This window comes from Dama dama, chromosome 30, assembly GCF_033118175.1.
Source record: "Dama dama isolate Ldn47 chromosome 30, ASM3311817v1, whole genome shotgun sequence".
In the NCBI taxonomy this organism is placed as follows: Eukaryota; Metazoa; Chordata; class Mammalia; order Artiodactyla; family Cervidae; genus Dama; species Dama dama.
This window is the reverse complement of record NC_083710.1, coordinates 28,256,090-28,272,427: the sequence shown is the minus strand read 5'-3', so window position 1 is coordinate 28,272,427 and position 16,338 is coordinate 28,256,090. Positions and strand designations below refer to the sequence as shown.

General features: G+C 37.9%; 2 protein-coding genes across 14 annotated transcripts in view; one reads left to right on the top strand and one right to left on the bottom strand.

Annotated features, from left to right (window-relative positions):
- Positions 1-560: 560 nt before the first annotated feature.
- EXOSC8 (exosome component 8) lies at positions 561-7,770 on the top strand. Its single transcript, XM_061133419.1, has 11 exons — positions 561-603; positions 1,965-2,001; positions 2,237-2,300; positions 3,259-3,332; positions 4,277-4,322; positions 5,134-5,239; positions 5,326-5,371; positions 6,125-6,221; positions 6,790-6,910; positions 7,118-7,224; positions 7,557-7,770. The coding sequence occupies exons 1-11, from the start codon at positions 587-589 to the stop codon at positions 7,670-7,672; spliced, it is 831 nt and encodes a 276-aa protein (XP_060989402.1). The 5' UTR covers positions 561-586; the 3' UTR covers positions 7,673-7,770.
- Positions 7,682-16,338, bottom strand: part of SUPT20H (SPT20 homolog, SAGA complex component) — a 37,759-nt gene continuing 29,102 nt past the window's right edge. For 8 of the 13 annotated variants that reach the window (XM_061133408.1, XM_061133406.1, XM_061133415.1 and 5 more), the window contains 4 exons: positions 14,286-14,411; positions 10,386-10,491; positions 8,953-9,056; positions 7,682-8,191 (listed from right to left, as the gene is read on the bottom strand). In XM_061133408.1, coding sequence (XP_060989391.1) covers positions 8,054-8,191; positions 8,953-9,056; positions 10,386-10,491; positions 14,286-14,411 — 474 coding nt within the window. In that variant the 3' untranslated portion in view covers positions 7,682-8,053. Of the gene's footprint in view, positions 8,192-8,952; positions 9,057-10,385; positions 10,492-14,285; positions 14,412-16,338 lie in introns of those variants that run through there. The other 5 variants (XM_061133413.1, XM_061133417.1, XM_061133414.1 and 2 more) reach the window with 2 other exon arrangements.

Below are 16,338 nucleotides of genomic sequence, written 5' to 3'. Positions count from 1 at the left end.
GGACGCTGAAACTTTGGAATAATGCTCCACGCTCAACACTAGATTCTTTGCTATAAGTTCGGTTTTCTCTGAAACTCTTGAATGGTGGCTTCCCTGGTGGTTCAGCGATAAAGAATCCGCCTTCAATGCAGAAGACACAGGAGACAGGGGTTCCACCCCCGGTTTGGGAAGATCCTCCCACTCCAGTATTCTTGCCTGGAGAATTCCAGGGACAGAAGAGGCTGCTGGGTTATAGTCCCAACGGGTCGTGAAAAGTCTGATTCTACCTAAGAGACTAAGCACGCACACTTCAACTGTCAAACTGTTTCTAAACAAACACTCGTAACTTCCGTAAAAGCCGATTCGCCAAAAAACGTCAGGGTCAAGAAAACCAAAAGGGGCTTCTGGCTAGGGTGGTCGAAGCTAAGCCATGCGGGAAACCACCCTTACCTCTTCTCCCTCTACTCTGGGCCACACAGCCGTGCCTTTTAGATATCAGGTAGCAGAATCAGTGTTGAAAGTGCTGAAGCGAAACAGCAGCGCGGGCCGGAGGGGCGGTGATACGCAGGCGCAGGCGCGGGCGCACGCGCAGATCCGCGGGCGGAAGATGGCGGCTGGGTTCAAGTGAGTGCGGCAGGCTGGCGGGCGCGAGTTTGTAGCCTAGCGGTCGGCGGCTACTCTACCCTTGGGGTTTTTTCAGCGGGAGGCCACCCCACCTGGTTCCTATTTGTTTCCACCGCAGACGCAGACGTTGGGCGGGAGAACTGAAGGTGGTTGTAGTGAACGGAAAGGGCGCATCTTCTCCCCAGTGAGGCGGGCGATAGGAAGTACTGTTGAGCCGGTACCCGCCGCGAGCGCTGAGGCTTGGTGTGTAGTGGACTTTGCTGCCCAGGAGAGACACTTGTAATCTTGTAAAAAGAGTTACGTCAAAACCTCAGGGCTCCCTGCTTTCCCTGCCCCATAGTTTATGTGTAAAAGCATTCTGCCTCGTTAGAAAGGTTTTCCTTAAGCGTTTTGGGGGCAACTCTATGGGGAAGGCTATAGCTTTTCGTTCTGAGTCCAGTTTTAAATGGATGAAATAAATAGGATTCCGAAGGAAACCAATTATATTGAAACGATTATGTATTTGTATAAACTCTGGGTTTTTGACACAGTGAAATATCTGTTTTGAAATTAACTTTATTAGGTAAGGCCTAGTGCGAAGTCTAAAGTAACTCCTGAAATTTCGAAGTAACCATACATCTTACACTTACCTTAGGCAACTATAAAGTAAAAACGAAAACATTTAATCTGTGGTTGTTAAAGTCGCTGCTGCTGCTGCTGCTAAGTCGCTTCAGTCGTGTCCGACTCTGCGACCCATAGACGGCAGCCCACCAGGCTCCCCCATCCTGGGATTCTCCAGGCAAGAGTACTGGAGTGGGTTGCCATTTCCTTCTCCAATGCATGAAGGTGAAAAGAGAACGTGAAGTCGCTCAGTCGTGTCCGACTCTTAGCGACCCCATGGACTGCAGCCTATCCAGGTTCCTCCGTCCATGGGATTTTCCAGGCAAGACTACTGGAGTGGGTTGCCATCAGGTACAGCTAACATTATAGTGGTTTATTGCCTATGCTCATAATCGAAGAATATGCTAAATTTAAGTCACGGGTAGTGAAAATAAATACGTGATTGTTTTGTTTTGTTTTCTCCTACTAACGAAGCATTCCTGCTTCAAAGTGTGAGTGATGCACACCTGAATTAATTCTCTTTTTAAAGAGGCCTAGGGTTTTGGTCTCCATCCTTATAGTAAAGTCAGTCTTTGAGTGTGATTGTTATTGCAAAGGTAGCTACTTTTTATAATTAGCAACATGTGGCAACATAAACTAGAATTAATAAGAGAGTTACAAATTTTGAAGATTTCTGCTCCATCACCCCACTATTAAGATTGTTGCGGTTCTGGATTTATATTGATTTATAATTTATCTCATATTTTTCACGTGTCTTTCAGAACTGTGGAACCTCTGGAGTATTACAGGAGATTTCTGGTAAGTAAAGGTGATTATGTGATGCCTTTTGATAATGGTATCATATGCTTTTTTCACAAATAAAAGTATTAATCATTATGTTATATACCTAATGTGCCAATTATACTTCAGTTTTTAAAAGACAGATTTAAAGTAATGCAGATTAATTTGTTTGAGTTAATGAGGTTCAGTGTGTTTTCCCTGGCCTGTGTGAGGTATACATGTAGCTGTAATCTACTTTCATATATTTATTTAGAAAGAGAATTGCCGTCCTGATGGAAGAGAACTTGGTGAATTCAGAACCACAACTGTCAACGTAGGTGAGGGTATTTTTTTTAATAGCAAGTTTTTATTCGTAGAGTTTTTTTTTTTTTTTAACTCAGTCTCCTCTCAGTAGTGGGCTTCCCAAATGTCTCAGTGCATAAAGAATCTACCTGCAATGCAGGAGACAGGTTCAATCCTTGGGTGGGGAAGATGCCCAGGAGAAGGAAATGGCAACCCACTGCAGTATTCTTGCCTGAAAAGTTCCATAGACAGAGGAACCGGGAGGGCTACAGTGCATGGGGTCACAAAGAGTCGCACACGACTGCGCAACTAAGCGCGTCCTTTCAGTTTTTATGTTCATGTTAAATTTAAAGTAACTCTGAAGTGTTTTCCCCTTTTCTTCCTTCAAAACTTGCAAGATTTGGTTTCCTTCTATATCTTACACTTATTAAATCTTCTGTTGCAAACATGGAATTTTCCAATTTTACCAATATGACATTCCCAAATTTTAGACTCTGAGCCATTTAAACAGTATTTCAGACAAATTCTACCATGTCTAAGGGATTACAGTGATTTTTCTGTCAAGAGATTTTCATAACAGCCCTGTGATTGAATGTCAAATGATTCACTCATAATCAAGAAAATGAATAATTCCTATAACAGTTTGGTTGACCCTTGAACCAATGAGGGGGTTAGGAGCACTGACCTTCACAGAGTTGAAAATCCAAGTATAATCTTACCGTTATGGATTGGCACTCCATATTCAAGGTTCAGCATCCTTAGATTCAACCAACTGTGGATCATGTAGTACTGTGGAAGTGTTTAGTGAAAATAATCTTTGTATAAGTGGACCGGTATAGTTCAAGCCCATGTTGTTCAAGGGTCAACTGTAATTTTACAAAGACTCAAGTAAGGAGTAAATTTTCATAGACAACTTAGATATTTAGAGATAAATATCATACATATCATACATAAAAGAAGAAAACTTTTTCATTTTTTAAAAATACTTTTCAGGTTCGATTGGTACCGCAGATGGTTCTTCTTTAGTGAAGCTGGGAAATACTACAGTAATTTGTGGAATTAAAGCGGTAGGTTTAATATACTTACTACCAAGATTTGAGTTACTAAGATAGCCTCATATACTTACTAGATTGTTATATACATCTGTAGTTCTACTGTTGACTTGGCAGTCAGGTGTTTTAGTGTTTGTTTTCATTTCCCAAGTTTTCACCTTTGAGTTTTAGATAATACAACCCAAGTTTAATGACTCTTAATTATAATTTGTGAACATTTGCAAATGTGCTGAAATGAAACGATTTTTAAAAAAATCCTCATCTGCCTTTAATTTTTAAAGAATTTGGTTGTAATTTGAGAAATTTTAAGAGGTTTTTGGTGATGTATTTTTATCCGTTGATGGCATTTAATCTGTGCAAATGTGTAGAAAATTGCTCAAAAGCTTGAGGGAGTAATAGCTACCATTTACTGAGTACTTGCTGTTTCTAGCACCTTACATTGGGTGCTTTCAGAATTGCCCAGTTTAATCCTCTGAAGAGTCACTGGAAATTTTTCTCTCCAAATACTTCAGTATAAACTGACTCCAAAGTCTCTGCTTTGACTCTGAACTCTTGAGTTACTCGGCCTAAGTTGAGATTCTTCCTCAGTGAAGGTGGGGTGACATTTCACAAGACTTGCCAGGTTAGGGGCTTAACATTGTCTCATTTGAGGTTGGGGTTTAAATTCAGATTCTTGGCTACTGAGTAAGAAGAGAGGTGGGGCAGAACTCCAAGATCCTCCGGTCATTTCGCTGAGGCGCACTCGTCAGCTTTGCTGTGCTGCCTTCTTGCCTTGGCAGAGCTAGTGCGAGTGCTGCTGATGTCCCCAGAGCCCCCGACCCACCTTCCCAGGCACGTTGGATGCTCATGATGTTGCTAACTAGCTGAGATGGTCTTTACGGTAGAGCCTTCCTTGACTGACTGCTGTCCTCACAATTTTCTAGTAGCTTCTTTCATAGGAAATGTTTGTATGCTTCTAGGAATTTGGAGCACCACCAACAGATGCCCCTGATAAAGGATATGTTGGTAAGTTAAACAGTTTTGTGATTTTAATAAATATTTTAGTATTATTATTATAGTTAAATCTTAGTGGGTGAATTGAAAATTATTCAGAAGCTTCAGACAGTCCTGAAAAGTTTAATGTATGTATGTTAGACGATAGTGTAAATTAAATAATCCTGTTAAATATTGAAATTGTTAAAAGAAGATAGTATAACAGCAAGGTACAGAATTTTGTAAATACCTTTGTCAGACTTGTTTGATCAGTTTTGTTTATACAGGTGTCATCAACCATCAACCTTTGACTCTTAGGCCAAGGCTGTAATTGCAAACTTTTCTATTTCTATAAACACTTCCTTTATACCACTATGATTTTCTTTTTCTTAACTTGGACCATCTTTTCTTTATGGTGGGAACCAACATTTTAAAAATGCAGAACAGCTGGTATGATTAGTGAGGCTATAGAATCCCAGGGACGGGGGAGCCGGGTGGACTGCCGTCTATGGGGTTGCACAGAGTCGGACATGACTGAAGCGACTTAGCAGCAGCATACTGTTACAGATTGGGGTACTTTGAAAGAAACCTAAAGACTTTTGTGAATAATTTACGATTGAAGGAAGTCTTAAATAGATGCTTGGGGTGCTGTGTGGTGATGTATTATTTTTGTGCAGAGAAAGTCAGAAAATAAATTTTATCTAAGCCTAAGATTTTCATTAAAAATGGAAAAGAATGTAACTGATGTGTTATATAATGCTTTCCACTTGCCTTTGCAGTGGGTAACACCTTTAAAACTAAACCAGAGGTGAAATTTGATTCACAGCTGCAGTGTTTCTTTCAGTTCCTAACGTGGATCTGTCACCTCTGTGTTCCTGGAGATTTCGGTCTGGCCCTCCTGGAGAAGAGGCCCAAGTGGCCAGCCAGTTCATTGCAGATGTCATTGAAAAGTAAGATCATCATGATAAAGTCTGACTGTCATTCATTTTAGAGTTTTTGAACTTTTGTTTACTGTGCTCTTCATCTTTAAATCAAGTTCACAGATAATTCAGAAAGAAGACTTATGCATCTCTTCAGGAAAGGTAAGAGGAGTAAAGAAGCCATGAGTTTCTAATTCTGAAGTGTTTTTTGGGGTGGGAAAAATTAAAAAAGCACAGCAGCCTTAAATACAGATGTCTTGTCTCTAGATGGAATTAAAATCACTCTTAACTCTTAACTATCTAGATAAACTGTAGTTCACACAGAAAAAAAAACCCAGTAAATTTTGATTACTTCATTGCCTGGCTAGAGACTATCTTTTAAGCTGATGTAATCTTTTTTTCAGCTAATAATGTAGTCATTTAAAAATTTTTTTCCAGCAGATAGTATCTGATCAGCGAACCTGTGTTTAAGGTGAATCCACATTATAAATTTCAAGTCTTTTTGACAACTTTGAACTACATTGACAAGTACCTAGAAGCTTTTCATGTTTTGATTATATTGATTTATTAAGCAGTTTAAGACCTAAAAATTTCATGTATTAAGGTTTCTGTGGTTAAGATACATTTTGAGTCTCATTTGGGATTTTCAGAAGCAATTCCCTCATCTGCTAACTTAGCAGTAAGAATGGAAATTCCTCCTACATCTGTAGCTCCCTTGAGGGGAAATGGAGATGTTCACTTGTCAGCTTTTGATATTACCAAACTTGCTCACTTTTTTCTTTATAAAGGTAAATTTTTTTAAGTCTTTGAGCCTCAAAAGTTGACTGTTTAACTAAGGACGTGGTTTGTGAGTAGAAACAAATACCACATTATACCCATCAGAAAGCTTTAATTTCTGTGTCAACTCTGTTTTAGCTTGCTTGGGTTTTGTACTGTGATCTCATTTGCCTCAACCATGATGGAAACATTTTGGATGCTTGTACCTTTGCTTTGTTAGCAGCTTTAAAAAATGGTAAGCAACTTTAATAAAAGGGAATATTCCTACTTATATGCCAGTGTTTCGTTTTGGTAAAATTGTCTGAAGGTTTTTGTGAGGATTTACCTATCCACATGTTTCTAAATTAAAGAACAATGTTTGTATCTGCCATATCTGCTTTAATTGTACTTCTGCTACTGTATAGCATATGGAACTCTGCTCAGCATTAATGTGGAAGCCTGGCTGGGAGGGGGTTTGGGGGACAATGAATCCATGTATATGTATGGCTGAGTCCCTTCCTTGTTCACCTGAAACTGCCAACATTGTTAACTGGCTCTGCGTGCGTGAGTGCCAAGTCTCTTCAGTCGTGTCCGACTCTGTGCAGCCCTTTGGACTGCAGCCCGCCAGGCTCCTCTGGGATTCTCCACGCAAGAATACTGGAGAGGGTTGCCGTGCCCTCCTATACCCCAATACAAAATAAAGTTTAAAAGCAAAAAAATACTTCTGGACAAGTTTAAACGGAGGGAAAAGTAAATTAACCAAGCATAGAATGCCCTGTTTAACTGGAGTGAGAAACTGACTTTACATATTTGCCTTTTTGTAGTACAGTTGCCTGAAGTTACTATAAATGAAGAAACTGCTTTAGCAGAAGTTAATTTAAAGAAGAAAAGTTATTTGAATATTAGAACTCATCCAGTTGCAACTTCCTTTGCTGTGTTTGATGAGTAAGTTAATCAAAAGGTTGTGTATTTAACTGAAGGGCAAAGATTCTTACAAGTGGAATTTTCAGCTTGCTACTAGCGTTTCTGGTTTCTACCAGTTCTGTCTAGCCTCCCACCTAAGCTAAAATGCAGGTAGTAAGTTTAATTTACTTTTCTAAAATAAAATGTGTCTCATGGGTTGATAATGTATACTTTTCATTTTTAAAATAGCACTCTGCTTATAGTTGATCCTACGGAAGAGGAGGAACATCTGGCAACTGGAACCTTAACAGTTGTAATGGACGAAGAAGGCAGGCTCTGTAGTCTTCACAAACCAGGCACGCACTTTCCTTCCATCTCAGTACTAAACATGTAGTTGAAAATGCAGATCGAGCTTCTTTACATTAGGGAGGGCCAAATGGAATGTGGGATGTTTTGTTATTTTACCTAATGTAAATTTACTTAAGATGCCTTGCCAAAAAAAAAAAAAAAAAAAGATGCCTTGCATCTTTTATGTCAGTGGTTCTTAAACTTCAGGAGGTCTTGTTAACACATAACCTACAAATCTTGAGACCATATCACTGGTTTATATTATTCAAATTTTGTTTTATAACTTGACATGATGTAGGTCATGTAAGAGTAATTATGATGTGTTGGCACAATTTTTCAGGTGGAAGTGGACTGACTGGATCTAAACTTCAAGACTGTATGAGCCGAGCGGTTACAAGACACAAAGAAGTAAAAAAACTGATGGATGAAGTATTTAAGAGTATGAAACCCAAATGAGCAACCACATTTTCAAAACAGATTTGTAAAAACTGTATTTGTTACACTGTGCACAAACCTTTTATACTAAATAAATACCAAACTACAGTTTTTTGAAAGATGTTTCTAGTATTTCTCAGGTCACTTCTGTATTATGTACAGTGAAACCATTTTTAAAAAACAATGACTTAGGCAAACCAACCCTAATGGTTTGTTAAACCATTTCCCTGTTTTTATTTAAAAATTATTTGTTTTTATTTAAAAATCAAACTTCTGTATAAAGTTTGTATATCTAGCAATGTAAAATACTGACACATTTTTAAAAAACAAAAATGAAGTAGAAACTCCGAATCCTTTTGATTCAATGCTCTTATGTTTTTGAAAAGAAAAACTATTCAAGACTCAGAATTTTGGAGTGGTTGGCGTGCCTCTCTTCATTTTACTTTTTGACTGGCTGCCTGTATGCCGATGACGATGTAGCTGAGCTGTTTGTGCTGCTGCTGCTGCCATAGCCATTTGATGCTGCAAGAATCGTAACTGCTGCAAACAGAGGGAAAAAAATCTAGTTAGGTTAAACGTAGGTAGGCATGGAAAGATGATTTTCCTGAGAGTGATGAGAACAACAAAACTGAAAGGGAGAGAGCACCAAGGTAACAAAAAGGGACTATGCCACATTGAGACAGTGCACAGTCAGACAGCACCAGTGGTACAGAAGCCTGCTGAGGGCTTTAAAGACAGGGCTTTTTAAGCTTCAGGAGAAGCTCTGTTACTTTGCCTGGCCAGTCTATATTGCAGTAACTCAGCAACTTCAGTTACCATTGTGTTGTATGATAGTTTATAGCAGTATAAAACCACCCTGCAAATTAAAGATAGTCAAGTATACTATTCTGACTTCCTAAGAATGGAGTAACACTTTTCTAAAACAGGTAGGACAATTTACAAATAGGAACACTGGTATACTTGCCTTTTTCTGCAGTACAGTATTAAGAAGTTAACCATTGGCACTAACAACTGACTATTTAAAAATATAAAGGATCTAAAAATGTATGTTAATGTGCCACCAGCACTTCATGAAAGATTTAACATTCGGCAGAAAGTATGACTTAAATGTACAAAATATATGCAGTGCTCCAAGCTGACTCGCTAAAGTTGTCAGACTTTTAAATAAATTTGCTAAATTATTTACCAATTACTGTATAGTCTCAAAAGACAATAACATTAAAACTGAAATAAGGTATTTTGAAGTACTTTTGGAGCAAAGTATCTTTAAAAATGTAAGCAGAGTGAAGTTGCTGGATTACTTGGATCTGTTGCTGCTGCTGTTGAAAGGCAGAGGAGAGCTGGAGTCTCTGCTGAGGAAGGCTTTGCTCAGGTCTGTTCTCGGCAGAGCCAAGCTGAGACAACACTACAGAGAGGAGAAGGGGAAAGCAGGCCAGTCAGAAAGTTTGAAGGCTACCAGGGTTAGAAAAGGACAACACAGAAAATGAAATAGAAAAGTATCAGTATGATTAATCTTAAGTATCAAATCACAGACATTTGAGAATAAATTTAGTACAGTATCCTGTTAGTTGAGGGGGACACTACCTGCAGGACCTCCTGGACATGAAGAGGGGAGAGCATGTGGCCAGAGCACTGCACCCTCTTTTCCTGCATCTCTGTGCCATTTCCCTGAGAAGGCTTTCTAGCAGAATGCTGACTATGCCATGTTTAAAATACAACCAGTCAAGTAGGAAATGGAGTGGGAGAAACTAGGACAAAACTGGTAGACAAATGCCAAAGACGGTACAATGACTATCAGACCACACTATTAGCAACAAAGGTGGTGAACCTTTTAGAGCGGAGTGGCATCAGGGGTTAAGTTCAGCTCTACAGATGAGGAAACTGCAGGCCTCAATGATCTGAGGGACTCACTACAAGGTAATTTAGTGGCAAGTCTGGAGCTAAAGTTCTTTCCATTAAAATTACACTACTGCTATTTTAGGAAATTTATAGTTTGTAGGGTAAAGGTTTATTAATAATAAATTTCCATTTGGAAATTCACTAGCTCTAAATTAGAACTTTATGTAGCTATTCCAAATTCAGACACTGGAAATTGTACTGAATTCACAGTAAGTCCAGTGAAAATTCAAAATATTCACAAGTTCACTCATTAGTCTTGACACACTATCTCAGTTTCCGCAGACATGTGATTTACTGATTTTAATTAAATATGAACTTATAACTGCGGTCTTAAATTGATGAAATAATCTTCACTAAAGATAAATCTTTGGTTCACCATTTATTACTAGAAGTGGTGAGCAGTCATTTAGTATATCTAATTTTTTTTTACAATTGTCTTAAAGAAGCTTTGCTACTTGACTATTAAGTCCTAATTCATGCACTATAAGCTATTAGAATGAGACAAAAAACTGCAATCTAGAAAAGTGCAGTCTCAATAACCCTGATAAACTAGAGTCAACTGCTTGGAAGCATCCTACTAAGTTGGGTAATTGTACAGAATTTTGCTAACAAAATTTAGCATGAGGTAAACAACTGCTATTAATATATGTAGGTCAAAGCACTTTATCAAAATAATGAAAAAATCTCAGTGTCTCAATCAACAGTTCACAAATTAAATATAACTGAAATTTTTCCTTGTTTTTGCTTGCAAAAAAGAAAAGAAACAGTTTCAATGGTGAGATCCCAAGAGATACTTTTAATAAATTCAACATTATTTAGTTAGGAAAATACCAACCAGCTGCCTGTGAATGCATAAAACTTCCTACTCCGGCAAGGTTAATAACTGCAGCGTGTTGAGCAGATAAGGCTTGTTCCTGACTGGTCAAACTTTGTTCAGAACCCTGAATTAAAAAAAAAAAAAAATATGACATGTACAAAAAGAAAACACAACTTTGGGTTGGTGGGAAGGATTGGTATTTTTTCTTGTTATTAAAAATCAACATTAGAGTAGGTCTTCTAAAAAGAATAACAAGGAAAAGCCTTCAAAGGTATTAAGAATTAGCAAGAAAACGGTATTTCAAAAGCAGGAAACCTAATTTTCAGAACTGATTCCGTATTGGTTTATTATTTGATGCGGCATTAATAATTACTAAGGTATCTAGAAATCTTCATCAGAACTATCTTTTTTTTGAGATGTAGCTGATTTGAAATACTATGTCAGTTTCAGGGGTACAGCAAAGTGGCTGCACCAATTTACATTCCCACCAACAGTGCCCAAAGGCTCCCTTTTCTCCACACCCTCTCCACCATTTATTATTTGTAGACTTTTTGATGATGAACATTCTGACCGATGTAAAGTGATACCTCATTGTGGTATTGATTTGCATTTCTAATTTGATTAGCAATGTTGAGAGCATCTTTTCATGTGCCTGCTGGTCATCTGTACATCTTCCTTGGAGATACGTCTATTTAGGTCTGCCAATTTTCTGACAGGGCTGCTTGTTTTTTTGATGTTGCCTCTATATAAAGTGTCATCAAAATATTTTTTTAAAAGCTTAACACTCTTTGCAACACAGTACTACAATTTCTAGTGAGCACATTAGATCAAGAGAAGGAAACAGACAGACATAGATTATAAAGGGAAAAAACCCATTCTTATTTGCAAATGGCAGACTATTACAGGGAAAAAAAAAAATCCCTAAGGAATCTACAAAAAAAAAAAAAACAGAATAAGTGAGGTCAGTAAGATCACAGAACACAAGATCAACACCAATTGTGCATACTAGTGATAAACACGTAGAAAATGAAAAACAGTACCATTAACAATCCCTCCCACCCCCAAAGGATAAAGGACAAAAACAAAACTTAGGTGTAAGTCTAGAATACACATATAGGACTTGCATGCTGAAAACTAGCTGATTTTAGCCAAGAGACATACCATGTTCATGGACTAGAAAACTCAAATAAACATGGTAAACCTTTCCCAAGATGACCTATAGGTTCAAACTCAATTCCTTTAAAAATCCCAGCAATATTTTTTGTAGATATAGACAAGGTGATTCTAAAATTTACAAGGAAAAGCAAAGGATCTAGAATAGCTAAACAGTTTTGAAAAAGAACACGAGAGGATCCCTTTGATTTTAAGATTTTCTATGACCTCTGACAAAGGTGCAAAAGTAATTCAACTCAGAAGGATGGCTTTTGTAACAAATGGCGCTGGTGCAAACGGCCAACAGTTCCCCCATAAATGAACCCAGACCAACGTCTCACCCCTTATACAAAATTAACTGAAAATGGATCACAGGTTTAAAATGGAAAGTATAAAAAATTCTTTTGGGCAGAGAAGCCAGAGAGGAGTTCTTAACACTTCACACCTACAGCAAAATTCATCTAAAAAAAAAAAAACAAAAAAAACCTCAGACTTCCATCAAAAGTGGAAGCAACCCAAATGTCCATCAAGGGATGAATGGATAAACTACAACATGGATGAACCTTTTGGATATTATGCTAAATGAAATAGGTCAGTCACAAACAAATACTGTAAAATTTCACCTATATGAGGTGCCTGGAGTAGTCAAATCCACAGAAAAAAAAGGCTAGAAGGAGGGGGAAATAGGGAATTCCTTCATGGGTATACAGTTTTAGTTTTGCAAGATGACAGAGTTCTGGAGATTAGTTGCACAACAGTAAGAATATATCTAACGCTACCAAAGTGCACACTTAGAAATGTGTAGGATGGTGAATTTTGTATTACATGTATTTTACCACAATTTTGTAAAGAAAAGTAAAAATCAAGAATTTTTATTGAGCTAAATAATCCTTCATGTGTTAATAAAACCAGTTTTTTTTTTTTTTTTGCTTCTTTTGACTTAGCTCTTTTTTTTAAAGAACTTTTTATTTTGTATTGGGGTACAGCCAATGAACAATGTTGATAGTTTCAAGTGAACAGCAAAGGGACTCAGCCATACATATACATGTGTCCAAAAAATAAATAGTTTTAAGTACGCCCTCCTTGAGAAATCTAATAGAGGATGAGCATTATCCAGCCAAGACTTGACTGGGCAATCTGGCAGAAGGACTGATGGTGAACATTTCATATATTTAACAGTGAGCAAACCTGACCTGCCTCTTGAGAAACCTGTATGCAGGTCAGGAAGCAACAGTTTGAGCTAGACATGGAAGAACAGACTGGTTCCAAATAGGGAAAGGAGTACATCAAGGCTGTATACTGTCACCATGCTTATTTAACTTATATACAGAATACATCATGAGAAACACTGGGCTGGAGGAAGCACAAGCTGGAATCAAGATTGCCGGGAGAAATATCAATAACCTCAGATATGCAGATGACACCACCCTTATGACAGAAAGCAAAGAACTACTAAAGAGCCTCTTGATGAAAGTGAAAGAGGAGAGTGAAAAAGTTTGCTTAAAGCTCAACATTCAGAAAACTAAGATCATGGCATCTGGTCCCATCACTTCATGGGAAATAGATGGGGAAATAGTGTCAGACTTTATTTTTCTGGGCTCCAAAATCACTTCGGATGGTGATTGCAGACATGAAATGAAAAGACGCTTACTCCTTGGAAGGAAAGTTATAACCAACCTAGACAGCATATTAAAAAGCAGAGACATTATTTTGCTAATAAAGGTCCGTCTAGTCAAGGATATGGTTTTTCCAGTGGTCATGTATGGATGGATGGGAGAGTTGGACTATAAAGAAAGCTGAGTGCCGAAGAATTGATGCTTTTGAACTGTGGGGTTGGAGGAGACTCTTGAGAGTCCCTTGGACTGCAAGGAGATCCAACCAGTCCATCCTAAAGGAGATCAGTACTGGGTGTTCATTAGAGGGACTGATGTTGAAGCTGAAACTCCAATACTTTGGCCACCTGATGCGAACAGCTGACTCACTTGAAAAGATCCTGATGCTGGGAAAGATTGAGGGCAGGAGGAGAAGGGGACAATAGAGGATGAGATGGTTGGATGGCATCACTGACACAATAAACATGGGTTTGGGTGGACTCTGGTAGTTGGTGATGGACAGGGAGGCCTGGCATGCTGCGGTTCAAGGATTCACAAAGAGTCAGACATGACTGAGTGACTGAACTGAACTGAAGGGAAATGTTGGAGGTGGGACTCAGGAATCAGTACTTTTAAGCATTCCAAAGTGCAGCAAATGTTCAGAAAACCCTGAACATTTTAAAAGTAAAGTTCCTTTTACTACTTTAGTGCAGTTCTTATTCAATTTCTCTTTGGCAATATACAGAATATTTGTTTTTGTCTATTTTCTGTTTTAAGCTACACAATAAAAAGGATTTCTCTATTCTAACAGAAACAAAATACTATTAACAGAAAGATGATGATTGGGTAGAAAATACATGGCCTATAGAGGCAGAAAGACCTGGACCTGAATCCCTGCTCTGCCACTCTCTGTATGGCTGTGAGCAAGTTGTCACTTGAATCTATTTCAGACTATGCAAGATGGAGGTGACATCATCTGTTCAGTACGGCTGTTCCGAAAATTAGAAATAGGCCTTGAAAACTGATAGCTACTATTGTTAATAAAGAAAGGACAGCACATGAAAAGTTTGTTCAAACAGTCTAAAAACAGTTGAAATAGGCCTGGAATATACCAAAAAAAAAGACACAATTCTACAATACAAAGCCTATCACATGGAAGGGAGAAAGGACATACCTGCTCCCCAGGCTGTTGGGGACTAGAAGTTGCGGGTTGCTGGGGCTGCTGGGGCTGCTGTGTAAACTGGGACAGCTGCTGCTGCTGCTGCTGCAGAGTGTTAAAGATGAGCGAGCCGCCTGGGAGCTATTGAGAATTTGAGCAATAATTAATTAGGCGATTTCGGATTATTTAAATTTCCTTATTCTACAAATGTTTCTGGGGCATTCCCTATGCGTCAGGTATTCTTCCAGGGACGAGGAAAACGAAGTCAACAAAATTGAAAACAAAACAAACTCCCTGCTCTTTAAAAAAAAAAAAAAAGGGACAATCTCTTTAAACACAATTTTCAAGTGCTATTACTCTGGTTCTCAAATACATTAGTAATCTCCAACATAAATCTTTCTGCTTCAAGTTAATACTTAGCTGTCTAAATAAACATACTGCTTTTGCTTAACTGTTTATACATCAACACAAAACAGCACTAAATGCATTTGCAAGTATAAAAAAAAAGCTGGTGATAATGAGGAATATATGTTAAAAAAGCTCACTTCCCTAACTTTGGTCTAGCTTTTGCCCAAACCCAGAGGTGCATGGGTTTTTATATAACATAGCCAGGAAGTCCAAAGCCGAAAAGAAAATGTATTAGATGTCCATATTTAGTTTGGAGGCATTACAAGCTCTGTCATTATGAATCTAAATAATAAAAAAAAATTTTTACAAGAAGCATCCAGAAAATTCCACATTAAACACTAAAACTATGCATTCCAAATATATCAGAAAACAAATGTTTTTCCATTTTATTCTATAGGGGTTTAAGTTAAAAGCACTTTGAAGTTCTGGGGCAAAATCCAAGCAAATACCAAGTGAGAAACTCTTAGATCTGTATAGTCAAAAAAGAGGTGTCTAGGGTCAAAAGTTCCACACCCAGCATAGCTCATTGTTAGGTAAATCTGGACAAAGTACAGGCCAAGTGTTTCTTTCTCAATTAGCCAGATAATAAAAATGTAGCAGAAAATAATTTGTAAGGTGGTTTTTGCCGTTATTATCAGTGCTATTAAGGAATGCCACTACTCTTTAACACTGAGCTTGATCCCTACAAAAATTCCTACAGCAAAATGCAGGAAAGCGGGCTAAACAAGCTAACCCAAAGTGTCCATATTATAATTATTCTGCAATGAGCCTGTAAATACTGACACTGTCTGCATACTGTATACTTTATACTTTATACTTCCTATAAAGTTAAGTTTTAGTTCTAAATGTATTTCCTGATTTATTATTTCTGAATATCAGGTTGGATGGATGTGATAATTATTTTCCAATAATCCACAGCTCTGCCATTCTGTGTCTCCAAATCTTTATTTTCATGTCTACCTTTTCTAACAATTCTTGTAGACAGTCTCATCCATTTCCAACCTACTAGGCTTAATACTGACCGCGATCCTTAAAGGACCAAGCACAGCCCAGAATGCTCTAAGTTCACAACATGTACTAAATTCTCTACCTACCTTTTCTCTTTGTATGTTAATACTGAGAAAACGTATCAGAAAAGTCTCATCACTTGACACAAACTGTAACCTAATGGACATTTACTGAATGTCTATTCAACAGTGATTGAAGAGCCACTGCCTGGCACTGTGCTATTAAGTCATACTCTCCTCAGGAAAAGAACACACATACTTAATCTAAAAACCTTCTATTCATGTATAAAATCTATTGTAAGCAAACAGCAATACTTCTGTATATACATAAAAAGTCTGTGACAGAACAATTAATTTCTAAGTATATTTGCTGCTACTACTGTAGGCAAGTTATTCTTCTTGGCATCTGTGAACTCTCCCCTCTGGAACTAGTTCTTAATTTGGCAGGGCTGTCAGAGCCAACGGAAGTGTGGTACATGGGCACCAATTTTTTCCCACTTATCCACTTAATCATACTTTTAGATGATTCTCAACAACCTCAGAACTTCAAATGCTAAAATGTGCAAACATACATGGCTAAAAAACAAAAAGCACTATAAAAAACTTAAAAAAAAAAAACAAAAAAAAAACCTATCAAAAGCAGTGTTTCAGGT